We start from the raw sequence: 15095 nt of genomic DNA, 5'->3' as shown, positions 1-15095 counted from the left end.
TGTGTATGCAGTGGTGTACAGTGTTTGAGTAAATGTAATTTTTGGCTATTCTGTAGTTTTAGTGAGTATCAAAGATATTAGCAAACTTCTTCAAAGCGCATCCATCCCTAATTAAAGTGTTCCACATGGCTGTGGGTGGTTAATAAAGGCCTTCTGTAGTGAAGTGATGCGTTTTATTTAAAATGCCATATTTAAAACTTTATTGACTAAATTAACTAGCTTCAGGCAAACGGTCTTACACATAGATTTACAGCGAAAGACTAACCCTTGAACTTGACGCACAGCGTAATGACGAATGCGGTTGCCCAGCCCTGTTTGTTTTAACCGCGAGAGGCGTCAAAGCTTACGCTAGTCCTACATACTACGTCATACATCGTCAAGTGTTACTCTTTTGGTGTAAGTCGACTTGCGTACGGCCGTCTGCCGGAAGCTAGTTATTTTAGTCGATAATTAGTTTTAAATATGAATATTTTTCTTACAAAAACGCATCACTTCACTTCAGAAGGGTTTTATTAACCCCCCAGAGCCGCGTGGATTACTTTTATCAGGGATGGATGCGCTTTGATGGACTTCCAAAAACAAAAACCTATTCACTCCCATTATAAAGCTTGAAAGAGCCAGGACATTTTTTAATATAACTCAGATTGTATTTGTCTGAAAGAAGAATGTCATATACAGCTAGGATGGCTTCAGGGTGAGTAAATCATGGCCTACTTTTCATTTTTGGGTGAACTATACTTTTAAATGCCCTAAATGAACTAAGGCCTTGTAACTTGTAACTTGTAATGGAGTCATTTTCACTATATCTGTACTTTTACTCAAGTATGGTTTTCAGATACTCTTTACACCTATGTGTGTATGCACAAGGTTTTTTTTTTTTTTTTTTAGATTTTAACATAGAGATTGCCTACTTGTCTAATGATAGGTAGCACTATAATGAAAAAAATATAGACTTTAATATACCATCAGAAGATACAACACCTTTTCCAGAAAGCAATTGAAACAGTTATTGGAACGGCAAATCCTTTAAAAAATTATAACTATAAATATGCATTTATGCTTGTAGCCCCTTAAAGATGCAAATATTCATCCATTTGTCCAAACTGCTTGTCCTCTGTAGGGCCACTGGAGCCTATTCCAGCATCTTAGGTCATATGCAGAGAAATACCCTGAATGGATGCAACAAAGGGAAAACACACAAACTACATACAGAAAAGCCAACTGGCCCAGCTAGGACTCAAACTGGGGGCCTTCTTGCTGTGATTTGACAATGCTACATACATAGTCATCAAATATTTTCTCCTTACAAAAACTTTGGAAAAAGGGTTAAATGGTTTAGCTTGATTAATGCAGTACACAATACAATATACAGTCATGGCCAAAATTGATGGCACCCCTGATAAATATGATAAAAAATGGCTGTAAAAAATAAATCTGCATTGTTTATCCTTTTGATCTTTCCTTCAAAAAAATTCACAAAAATCTAACCTTTCATTGAAGTAAAAGAATTGAAAGTGGGGGGTAAATCACATTATGAAATAAATGTTTTTCTCCAAAACACTCTGGCCATAATTGTTGGCACCCTGTTATTAAACACTTTCTGCAACCTCCTTTTGCCAAGATAACTGCTCTGAGTTTTCTCCTATAATGCCTGATGAGTTTGGAGAACACCTGACAAGAGATCAGAGACCATTCCTCCATACAGAATCTCTCCAGATCCTTCAGATTCACAAGTTCATGTTGGTGCTTCTTCTCTTCAGTTCAACTCACTCATTTTCTATAGGGTTCAGTTTAGGGGACGGAAAATATAAAGGTTCAGAGAAATGAAACACTTTAAATCTTAGGTTGAGGTTGGTAAGAACTGACAATCAACCCTCTGTTCACCATTGGTTTGTGTCAGTTGTATGTTGGAGACCCAGCAGACAATGTGACTATATAGACCTGTGTTTTTTTCACTCTTGTCTTTATGTAGGATAGGACCTCTTCCAACATGGTTCACAACCTGCTCCTGTAGTTGGATCTGCATGGGATGAACACCATTGCCTGTGTATACTCCAACACGGTTGTGGGCAAGTCTAGGGAACATAGAGAATAGAAGGCTTCGCAGCTCCTGTCGAAAAGCTTTGTTGAAGTAAAAGTAAATAAAGGGGTTGTAGATATGGGAGCTTTTAGCGAAAAGCGCAGGAAAGACGAATCCTTCTGGTGCCATATACCAAGCGTCTTTGTGGAAGATAAACAGGAAGGAAACAATGGTGTAGGGAGCCCAGGCAAGGACAAAGCCCAAGCTTATGCAGAAAAACATCTGTTGAATACAAAGAAAAAAAAGTTTAACAACAACAACAACAACAACAAAATTGATGTGCAGTGAAAAGCATTTATTAGGGCATTTCAAGGCCCAGTATTATGGCAGACCCCTTTCTGTTTCTTCAATAGTGGAGAAAGGTTTGCTACATTGGATCTCAGTGGACTAACACAAACAAATTTCCAATGCCATCAGATAAGGATGCTAGTGTCAGGGTCATGTTTGGCTTTATTGTGTTTTGATTCATGTGCCTGTGTTTCCTTTCAGTTTAGTCCCTGTCCCCTTAGTTACTGATTCCTCCTGACAAGTTCCAGTATACTGATATATATATATATATATATATATATATATATATATATATTTGCAATGCAATTGCACTTCTGATATATACTCCCAGTTTGGTTCTGTTTGCTGTTGGTTATCATAATTAATAGTGTGTGGTTGGTGTTGCTCTTTTCTCCTGAGATACTCCAAGTGGATACCTTTCGTTTATTAAAACTGTTTATTTATTTTCTGAGTAATTTGTATTTGGATTACAAAAATACTTTGTGAAAGCTTGGACAACTGCCAGACACCTCATAGAAAACAAGAAGACTTCTAGTTCCAAGCCCGCAAAGGACTTCTCAATAGTCGCCCTTCTGGGTGATCATGGTTTCACCAAGTGCAACATGTTCCTGGAACAACATTCCAGTCAACCAATCAGTTGAGGGACAAGTTTACAGTTTATGCCAAGTTTAGGCTTATAACCAGGGTTAGGTGCTTCTACATCAGTGTTATTCACCTATTTCCCTCTGATCTTAGGGAAAACTTATTGGTAGGGGGGTTAGGATTAAATTTCAAGGATCAATAAAATATGTTGACCCAGGAACATGTTGCACTTGGCAAAGATGACCGTGGTTTCTGTCATTCATCCATCTCAAAAATAATTCCCATAGTTTTGGTCTGGGAACACCATAAACCCTTAAATCCATGAATGTTTCGCCAATCATTATTAAATATTAGGGTCTTTAGAGACCCAGATATCTAACATGGATGGATCTCTTTAAGCAGATGTTTATACCATCATCACTGTCCTCGTCAGAGCTCATTACATTCAGCATTTGGATCATATTCGCCCTCTCATATTCTCAAAACTATCATTTTCAACATCAACCTTTTGATTGCTGACAGCTTCTTCACCAGATACACCATCAAGTGACAGTGACACTAATATTTGATTGCGTTCAGTACTTGCTCTGCAGTAAATCACTAAGCCATTTCAAGTTTTGCTGATGATACTCCCTATTCTTTTGTTTTCTGCCTGCGGTAACTATGAGTGTATCATTGTGAAACACTTCATCATTGTGTATCAGACATTGCCACCAAGTACAATAAAGGTGAATTGCACTTATTTGGTCATCAAAGATTAAATTATTGTTGTGTAGAAAATATATACGTACACTGTTACACACCTCAGGTCATTAGTGACCCCCATACAATTTTTTACAAAAAATAAATGGGAAAAGGAGGAATTATATATTATATTTATATTATTTTATATTTTTATTATTGTTTTATTATTGTTTTCTTGTTATATGGTTTATAATGAATTGCTTGAGAAATAATAAAAAGGTTGATGTCTAACTTTAAAAATTGAATGAGGAGGAGGGTATTGAATGATGTCCCGGGTCACTAGAGACCTGAGGTATGCGTTTAAACGAAAAATTCTTAAGGAAATCTGGATGCAGCAGCAGTGGTTGAAACAAAGAGATTCCACAATGATCTATCCAAATCTATTCATGACTATTCCCTGAGTCCAGGGAACACTTGTTTCTTTCATCAGATCATTCTGTTTCAGCTGCCAGCTCTTCAATCTCCTCCCATGGAACCGCTACCCTCCAACAGCAACATACTGTTAGTACTGACAGCCCGCAGGTACCTGTTAGTTATCCCAGTATATTTTTCTGTTGATATGAAAAATCGGGTAATATTAACAATATAGCATGTGAATTATGCATATGATTATTACAATGTTATGATGTAATATAATTATATGCCTTTCTCCACTGACGTGCTAAGTTGTTCAAAGTGTTTCTAGGATGCTGATTTTTAGGGGGCAGCTGTCTAACTCTGAGACATGGAACGGGAACATGGTTTGTGTAACAATAACACATTATTAGCTGTTTTATCACATAGTCAAGCAGAAGGCTAATCATATCTATTACCGTCATGTGTCCGACGTGGAGAGCGATACACAAAACGCATTAGCCTATACCATTCTGATACATCCACTTGTAGACAAGCCTGTATAATTCACTCTTCCTCTTCTTCTGAATCAGTTTCTGGTTCAAACACAAAAGGCTGAATTTAAACTTGCCATTGTGCAGCTTTTACTACAGTAATGTTGACGAGTGGATCTGTCATGATCCCAGTGTTGTTCCCCTGTCTTGTGTTTTAGACTTTTAAGTTGAAGTGTCCTTTACCATTGTTTCTATGTTAATTTTCTCTATTCAGTTCCTGTTTTCCTTGTTTTGCTGGCCTTGTTTGTTACCATAGTCACCTTCAATAATTTCCATATTTCGGGAAAAGATTTGAAGCATTAAGAGTGTCGAAAACAGTGGCATCATGAGGCAGGTCAAATTTACAGCAGCCAAAAACCTGGTGCAGCTCCGTTTTATCCAATTAAGCACAAATAAAAGCCTGACAACGGTAAATGTGTTTAGTTTTCTGAAAATATAATTCAAATATTAAAATGTGGCAATAAATTAAGTGTAAAAATAATTAAAATAATACTAATTATAATACCAACATTGTTTTTTTTTATTGCTGTTTTATGCAAGTAAATGGTGCTCTAATTATTTTATGGTTTTTATACTGTTTATATGGCAGAATATATGATAACAATGCAACTTATTAAAATAAATAATGTTTTGCTAGACTTCTTCAGTCTTTACTGGATTCAGTGTGCGGCCAGCAACCCTCTTACTTAATTTCAAGTATTCCCATGGCTCTACGCACCTGAAGAAAAATTATTTTTTGTCTACTTGGAGTGCAACTTTTTTTTTTCTTCTAGTTTACAGAATATATGACAATGTAATACAGGCTATATGTTTCAACCGTTGCAGAATGTCTGACCTCAATGGCTCATCCGTCTGCACCAAGGTAAACGATCACTCGAGGACCACACCCGAGATTATGATCAGTTATGATCAGTGCTGCTAACACAGGAGCCTCCATGAGGCAAAATATAAAAGGTAAATTGAAAGCATGTTTTTGCCAAGACATTAATTCAAGTATTTATTCTGGTCTGCTCAGTCTTAGTCAGAAGTAAGATTTAAACCCATGCCTCCATTCAGAGACCAGAATTCAACCAAAAGGTTGAAATTCTTTGAGTCTGAAACCTTAGAACACTCAGCCATTCTTACACTCTCAACCAACTTTGTGAAGCTCAGTCCTATCACTGCCCATGGCTGGGGAAAAATACACAAACAATTTTTATTAGATTTATTTCCTTTACATTAATTCAAGTTCTCATTACAAAAGCCAAAAGTTTTGTCAAAAGTGAGATTTGAAACCACAACTCCATCCGGAGACCAAAATCCTCAACATCTGAGAAGGTTTAAACTCCTTGCATTTCCCATTCTGATAATAACTCCTATCTTTGTGAAGCTCAGTCAAATCACTGTCCATAGTGGAAAAAAAATACAACAAAATAGTATACGATTCATTGCCTTAACATTAATTCAAGTTCTCATTACAAAAGTTATTTTTCAGAAGAGGGATTTGAACCCAAGCCTTTATTCGGAGACCGGCATTTTCAACAACTAAGAAGGTCGAAACTACGCGAGCGTGGTGCCTTATACCACTCAGCCATTCTGAGAATCACTGCTATCTTTGTGAAGCCTAATCCCATATATGTTAATGGTGGAAAAAATTAAAAAAAATATTTATTTATTACTTTTGCATTCATTCAAATTCTCATTACAAAAGCTATTTGTCTGAAGTGGGGTTTGAATCAATGCCTCCATTCGGAGACCAGAAATCTCAACAATTGAAAAGGTTGATATTCCTTGAGTCTGGCACCTTAAACCACTCAGCCATACTGCCACTTGCAACTAACTTTGTTAAGCTCAGTCATATCACTGTCCATGGTGGAAAGAATACAAAAAAATAATATAAGATTTATTGCCTTTACATTAATTCAGGTTCTAATTACAAAAGCTCTTTGTCAGAAGTGGGATTTGAACCCACGCCTCCATTCAGAGAGCAGAAACATCAACAACTGAGAAGGTTGATACTCCTTGAGTCGGGCGCCTTAGACCACTCGGCCATTCTGACACCTGCAGCACAAATTGTTAAGCTCAGTCATATCACTGTCCATGGTGGAAAGAAAAAAATAATAACATAAGATTTATTGCCTTTACATTAATTCAGGTTTTCAATACTAAAGCTCTTTGTCAGAATTGGGATTTGAACCCACGCCTCCATTCGGAGACCAGAATTCTCAACAACTGAGAAGGTTGATATTCCTTGAGTCTGGCGCCTTAGACCACTCAGCCATCCTGACACTTGCAAGTCACTTTCATATCACTGTCCATTGTTAAATACATATCACTGTCCATTGTCCATTCATATCACTGTCCACTCATATCACTGTCCATTGTTAAATACATACAAGAAATAATATAAGAATTATTGCCTTTACATTAATTCAGGTTATCATTACAAAAGCTCTATGTCAGAAGTGGGATTTGAACCCATGCCTCCAATCGGAGACCAGAATTCTCAACAACTGAGAAGGTTGATATTCCTTAAGTCTGGCGCCTTAGACCACTCGGCCATCCTGACACTTGCAAGTTGCTTTCATGTCACTGTCCATGGTGTAAAGAATTCAAGAAATAATATAAGATTTATTGCCTTTAAATTAATTCAGGTTATCATTACAAAAGCTCTATGTCAGAAGTGAACCCACGCCTCCATTCGGAGAATTCTCAACAACTGAGAAGGTTGATCAGAGCTGACAAAAGCTCTATGTCAGAAGTGGGATTTGAACCCACTTCTCCATTCAGAGAGCAGAAATATCAACAACTGAGAAGGTTGATATTTCTTGAGTCTGGCACCTTAGACCACTCGGCCATTCTGACACCTGCGGCACAAATTGTTAAGCTCAGTCATATCACTGTCCATGGTGGAAAGAATACAAAAAATAACATAAGATTTATTGCCTTTACATTAATTCAGGTTTTCAATACTAAAGCTCTTTGTCAGAAGTGGGATTTGAACCCACGCCTCCATTTGGAGACCAGAATTCTCAACAACTGAGAAGGTTGATATTCCTTGAGTCTGGCGCCTTAGACCACTCGGCCATCCTGACACTTGCAAGTCGCTTTCATGTCACTGTCCATGGTGTAAAGAATTCAAAAAATAATATAAGATTTATTGCCTTTACATTAATTCAGGTTATCATTACAAAAGCTCTATGTCAGAAGTGAACCCACGCCTCCATTCGGAGAATTCTCAACAACTGAGAAGGATGATCAGAGCTGACAAAAGCTCTATGTCAGAAGTGGGATTTGAACCCACTTCTCCATTCAGAGAGCAGAAATATCAACAACTGAGAAGGTTGATACTCCTTGAGTCGGGCGCCTTAGACCACTCGGCCATTCTGACACCTGCGGCACAAATTGTTAAGCTCAGTCATATCACTGTCCATGGTGGAAAGAATACAAAAAATAACATAAGATTTATTGCCTTTACATTAATTCAGGTTTTCAATACTAAAGCTCTTTGTCAGAAGTGGGATTTGAACCCACGCCTCCATTTGGAGACCAGAATTCTCAACAACTGAGAAGGTTGATATTCCTTGAATCTGGCGCCTTAGACCACTCGGCCATCCTGACACTTGCAAGTCGCTTTCATGTCACTGTCCATGGTGTAAAGAATTAAAAAAATAATATAAGATTTATTGCCTTTACATTAATTCAGGTTATCATTACAAAAGCTCTATGTCAGAAGTGAACCCACGCCTCCATTCGGAGACCAGAATGCTCAACAACTGAGAAGGTTGATATTCCTTCAACTGAGAAGGTTGATCAGAGCTGACAAAAGCTCTTTGTCAGAAGTGGGATTTGAACCCACTCCTCCATTCAGAGATCAGAAATATCAACAACTGAGAAGGTTGATACTCCTTGAGCTGGGCGCCTTAGACCACTCGGCCATTCTGACACCTGCGGCACAAATTGTTAAGCTCAGTCATATCACTGTCCATGGTGGAAAGAATACAAAAATAACATAAGATTCATTGCCTTTACATTAATTCAGGTTTTCAATACTAAAGATCTTTGTCAGAAGTGGGACTTGAACCCACACCTCCATTCTGAGACCAGAATTCTCAACAACTGAGAAGGTTGATATTCCTTGAGTCTGGCGCCTTAGACCACTCGGCCATCCTGACACTTGCCAAACACTTTTATATCACTTTGTCAGAAGTGGGATTTGAACCCACACCTCCATTCAGAGACCAGAACTCTCAACAACTGAGAAGACTGATATTTCTTGAGTCTGGCGCCTTAGACCACTCGGCCATCCTGACACTTGCAAGTCACTTTCATATCAATGTCCATGGTTAAATACATACAAGAAATAATATAAGATTTAATGCCTTTACATTAATTCAGGTTCTCATTACAAAAGCTCTTTGTCAGAAGTGGGATTTGAACCCATGCCTCCATTCGGAGACCAGAACTCTCAACAACTGAGAAGATTGATATTCCTTGAGTCTGGCGCCTTAGACAGATGCCGGTTTACTACCTGCACTTGTCTATAATAGTTTTGAACTTCAGCTGTTTGTGGCTGATCTAGATTATCCTGTATTGTTTGCAGTTATTTATCGCCCACCAAAGCCAAACAAAGATTTTATGCACGAGTTCTCTGAGTTTTTAGCTGATGTTGTTCCTAAATATGATAAGCTTTTGGTTTGTGGGGACTTCAATATCCATGTGTGTTGTCCCTCAAACCCACTTGCTCATGATTTTAAAACTCTTTTAAATTCTTTTGGCTTAAATCAATGTGTGGAAGGTCCGACACATCAACTTGGCCACACGTTGGATCTCATTATTTCACACGGGCTCTCAGTTTCACTTGAAGAAATAACAGAATCTGGTATCTCAGATCACTTCCCCATTAGATTTGAGATCAGTATTCCACCACCCACTAGTAAACCTGTCTCCTCAGCCTCTAGGCGCCGCTGCATCACACCCTCCGTAGGTGTAGAGTTTGCTTCTGCGTTTATGGGCTCACAGTTTTATGCTATGAATGGTCTGGTCTCTCCTTCATCCCCAGATAATATTCTTTCTGTGTTTCTCTCCACAAGCACTGAAATTCTAGACTCTATTGCCCCTTTTAGGACTAAATCTATTAAACCTAAGGTGGATCCTTGGCTAAATGACACCACAAGGGCCCTTAGGCAACACTGTAGGCAAGCCGAACGAAGGTGGAAAAAGGACAAATTATTTTCATCACTGGGTTTATTAAGAGACAGCCTAGCCACATACCAGAAGGCTGTGAAGGCGGCGAAGATGCACTATCTTTCTTCGGTCATAAATAGCAGTTGTCATGAACCTAGAGTTTTATTTAATACCATTAACTCTGTGTTGAATCCATGCACCGCTGATCCGACAGAGGTTTCAGTTAGTACATGTGAGAAATTTCTTGGTTATTTTACTGACAAAGTAGCAGCTGTCAGGCAAAACTGCAGTGCTAATTTTAACGTGTTTGTACCTGCTGCTCCGGTGCTTTCTGCTGTTTTTGAGGATTTTAAGCCAGTTTCACTTACACTGCTTTCTGAGGTAGTGCAACACATGAAACCCACCAACTGTCCGTTAGACATTGTCCCAGCCAGGATAGTGAAAGAAGTTTTTAATACCGCCATTGGGTCAAGTTTACTCACTTTAATTAATTTGTGTCTTAGGTTGTGTCCCAGCTGCATTTAAACATGCTGTGGTCAGGCCCCTACTTAAGAAACCAAATCTTGACCCTTCAGTGTTATCTAACTTTAGACCAGTTTCTCATCTGCCTTTTCTGTCAAAGGTTTTGGAAAAAGTTGTTTTTATACAGTTACAAGCCTTTATGCAGAAAAATTCTGTCCTCGAAAAATTTCAGTCTGGTTTTAGATCACGTCACAGTACCGAGTCTGCACTGCTAAGAGTACATAATGATATTGCCTTGTCTGTGGATGCCGGGAGTCCTGCTGTGTTAGTGCTTTTGGACCTCACAGCAGCGTTTGATACGGTGGACCATGCAGTCCTCCTCTCTCGCCTTGAGCATTGTGTGGGCATTCGAGGTTTGGCACTTCAATGGTTTAGCTCCTATTTAGCAGATAGGAGCTTCTCTGTTATGATTGGTGATTGCTCCTCGGCGGCTGCTCCTCTTTCTTGTGGGGTACCCCAGGGTGGCCCAATCTTGTTTTCTTTATATATGTTGCCGTTAGGGAGTATTATAGGAAAGCACAATCTATCCTTTCACTGTTATGCTGATGACTTGCAGATTTATTTGCCTTTAAAACCGAATGATAATGTCGCACTAGACTCCCTACTTAGTTGTATCGATGATATTAGGATGTGGTTGTCACAAAATTTTCTTAGTTTAAATAATGAAAAAACAGAGTGTATCATCTTCGGCAACCCAAACGGTTCAGCGGTGAGTTTGGGGGCTTTGGCTCCATACCTTAAAGGGGTACTTCACCTCTGGGAAGATGAATGTGTATTTAAAATAGGTCATTTATGTAGAAGAAATGTGAAGACATTTTTTAATTTGGAGCTTTCTAGCCTGAGAAAAGCCAGAAAATGTATTTTTGGCTTATGTGGATGAAAGACAACAACTCCCAGAATGCACTTGCTTCGCTGCCCTAGGAGGCCACGCCTACCGGTTAGAGAGCACAGTTGAAAACAACAAGAAGGTTAGGCTACTAACTTAGTGAGTCTCCGTGACGAGTTTGCCCGTGATTTCGAGATCGCACAAAATGTCCGGGATTCGGCTTTTGCGTTCAACAGTCGCCATTCATCATGTTTACTGTGGCGAGCAGGACGAGGCTGAGGGGCGCGGGAGAACAGCGCGAGGCCGGTCATGTGATTACTGAGACGCGCCGGTCTCGCATCTCTCACGGAGGAGCGGGAATTTTCTTAGCAATGGTAAGACGCACATCAACCGATGACTTGTTTAGCGTTCATGTAAACACTACATTCAGACTCACCGATCGGAATGAATTCAGTTAGATTGAAACAATGTAAACAATTAATGGCGACCGCAGAACGCAAAAGCTGAATCCCGGACATTTTGAACGATCTCGTCCGCCAGACAAGTCCGGGAAAAGGAGGATGGTAACCCCTACTTACTCAGCTTTCTCCTACTACTCAGTTTTCTCCACAGAACAAGAGCTTGCTAGCTTAGCTTCCAAAGCTGACACTGTGTGTACATTCAGTGAGTGAGATGAGATCCCACCCTGTATGGGCGGGCTGAAAACATGCGGAACAGCTCCTCCTACTGGCTGTAGTCTTTAGCCTCTGGCCAGAAAATCCTCCGATGACGCAAAATGAAGATTTTTGCGTCATCGGAGGATTTTTTCCAGACAAAAAATACATAAATCTCTTGTCTCAGGGGGATATGAGGGTGGAAAGCATGGTAATTCGACAATACTACAGGTTTTCTACTAATACAAAGCTTAATGCTAAATCCTGAAGTAACCCTTTAAGCCTGCTGTCAGAAATGTAGGGGTTACTTTTGATTGCGACATGAAATTTGAAAAGCAAATCAGCAATATTGTCAAAATGAGTTTTTTTCAGCTTCGTCTTCTAGCTAAAGTTAAGCCTTTTCTTAATAGGCATGATCTAGAAAAGGTGATTCATGCTTTTATTAGTTCGAGGTTGGATTATTGTAATGCTCTCTATGTAGGTTTAAGTCAAGGCTCTATTGCACGACTTCAACTTGTGCAAAATGCTGCCGCTCGGTTTTTAACAAATACACCTAGGCGTGTACACATTACTCCTGTCCTCTATTCCTTACACTGGCTTCCAGTGCAGTTTAGAATAGATTTAAAGATTTTGTTGTTCGTTTTTAAGGCCCTAAACGGCCTGGCACCGGAGTACATAAGTGAGATTTTAACCCTGCGTGAGCACAGCCGGTCGTTACGGTCTTCAAATCAACTGGTTTTAGAAGTCCCAAGGTCAAAGTACAAGCGTTGGGGTGATCAGGCGTTTGCAGTTGCTGCCCCAAGACTTTGGAACAAGTTACCCCCTGATATCCGTACAACTGAAGATGAAACTCTTTTTAGGTCTAAACTTAAAACCCACCTGTTTAGGATGGCTTTTAATACATAGTAGTGGTGACACAATTTCCCTTTTGCTGTTTTCTTTTTTGTTACATGTATTTATTGTATGATATGATGTTTATTTTATTCTATGATGTGAAGCACTTTGGATACCTGACGGTTGTTGTAAAGTGCTATACAAATAAATGTTGATTGATTGATTGATTGATTAGACCACTTGGCCATCCTGACACTTGCAAGTCACTTTCATATCACTGTCCATGGTTAAATACATACAAGAAATAATATAAGATTTATTGCCTTTACATTAATTCAGGTTATCATTACAAAAGCTCTTTGTCAGAAGTGGAATTTGAACCCACGCCTCCATTCGGAGACCAGAATTCTCAACAACTGAGAAGGTTGATATTCCTTGAGTCTGGCGCCTTAGACCACTCGGCCATCCTGACACTTGCAAGTCACTTTCATATCACTGTCCATGGTTAAATACATACAAGAAATAATATAAGATTTATTGCCTTTACATTAATTCAGGTTCTCATTACAAAAGCTCTTTGTCAGAAGTGGGATTTGAACCCACGCCTCCATTCGAAGACCAGAATTCACAACAACTGAGAAGGTTGATATTCCTTGAGTCTGGCGCCTTAGACCACTCGGCCATCCTGACACTTGCAAGTCACTTTCATGTCACTGTCCATGGTGTAAAGAATACAAAAAAATAACATAAGATTTATTGCCTTTACATTAATTCAGGTTTTCAATACTAAAGCTCTTTGTCAGAAGTGGGATTTGAACCCACGCCTCCATTCGGAGACCAGAATTCTCAACAACTGAGAAGGTTGATATTCCTTGAGTCTGGCGCCTTAGACCACTCGGCCATCCTGACACTTGCAAGTCACTTTCATGTCACTGTCCATGGTGTAAAGAATACAAAAAAATAACATAAGATTTATTGCCTTTACATTAATTCAGGTTTTCAATACTAAAGCTCTTTGTCAGAAGCGGGATTTGAACCCACGCCTCCATTCGGACACCAGAATTCACAACAACTGAGAAGGTTGATATTCCTTGAGTCTGGCGCCTTAGACCACTCGGCCATCCTGACACTTGCAAGTCGCTTTCATATCACTGTCCATGGTGGAAAGAATACAAAAAATAACATAAGATTTATTGCCTTTACATTAATTCAGGTTTTCAATACTAAAGCTCTTTGTCAGAAGTGGGACTTGAACCCACGCCTCCATTCGGAGACCAGAATTCTCAACAACTGAGAAGGTTGATATTCCTTGAGTCTGGCGCCTTAGACCACTCGGCCATCCTGACACTTGCAAGTCACTTTCATATCACTGTCCATGGTTAAATACATACAAGAAATAATATAAGATTTATTGCCTTTACATTAATTCAGGTTCTCATTACAAAAGCTCTTTGTCAGAAGTGGGATTTGAACCCACGCCTCCATTCGGAGACCAGAATTCCCAACAACTGAGAAGGTTGATATTCCTTGAGTCTGGCGCCTTAGACCACTCGGCCATCCTGACACTTGCAAGTCGCTTTCATGTCACTGTCCATGATGTAAAGAATTCAAGAAATGATATAAGATTTATTGCCTTTACATTAATTCAGGTTATCATTACAAAAGCTCTATGTCAGAAGTGAACCCACGCCTCCATTCGGAGACCAGAATTCTCAACAACTGAGAAGGTTGATCAGAGCTGACAAAAGCTCTTTGTCAGAAATGGGATTTGAACCCACTCCTCCATTCAGAGAGCAGAAATATCAACAACGGAGAAGGTTGATACTCCTTGAGTCGGGCGCCTTAGACCACTCGGCCATTCTGACACCTGCGGTACAAATTGTTAAGCTCAGTCACATCACTGTCCATGGTGGAAAGAATACAAAAAAATAACAAAAGATTTATTGCCTTTACATTAATTCAGGTTTTCAGTACTAAAGCTCTTTGTCAGAAGTTGGACTTGAACCCACGCCTCCATTCTGAGACCAGAATTCTCAACAACTGAGAAGGTTGATATTCCTTGAGTCTGGCATCTTAGACCACTCGGCCATCCTGACACTTGCAAGTCACTTTCATATCACTGTCCATGGTTAAATAAATACAATAAATAATATAAGACTTACTGCCTTTACATTAATTCAGGTTCTCATTACAAAAGCTCTTTGTCAGAAGTGGGATTTGAAACCACGCCTCCATTCGGAGACCAGAATTCTCAAACACTGCGAAGGTTGATATTCCTTGAGTCTGGCGCCTTAGACCACTCGGCCATCCTGACACTTGCAAGTCGCTTTCATGTCACTGTCGATTGGTGTAAAGAATACAAAAAATAACATAAGATTTATTGCCTTTACATTAATTCAGGTTTTCAATACTAAAGCTCTTTGTCAGAAGTGGGATTTGAACCAACGCCTCCATTCGTAAACCAGAATTCTCAACAACTGAGAAGGTTGATATTCCTTGAGTCTGGCGCCTTA

The 15095-nt window shown here is 39.4% G+C and overlaps 1 protein-coding gene across 1 annotated transcript in view; it reads right to left on the bottom strand.

Moving 5' to 3' along the window:
* Positions 1-895: 895 nt before the first annotated feature.
* Positions 896-15095, bottom strand: part of opn8c (opsin 8, group member c) — a 66042-nt gene continuing 51842 nt past the window's right edge. Inside the window, exon 4 of the mRNA XM_079887802.1 lies at positions 896-2302. Coding sequence (XP_079743928.1) covers positions 1841-2302 — 462 coding nt within the window. The 3' untranslated portion in view covers positions 896-1840. The remainder of the gene's footprint in view (positions 2303-15095) is intronic.

This window comes from Squalius cephalus (assembly GCF_949319135.1).
Source record: "Squalius cephalus genome assembly, chromosome: 12".
NCBI classification, from domain to species: Eukaryota; Metazoa; Chordata; class Actinopteri; order Cypriniformes; family Leuciscidae; genus Squalius; species Squalius cephalus.
This window is presented reverse-complemented; position numbering and strand designations above follow the sequence as displayed.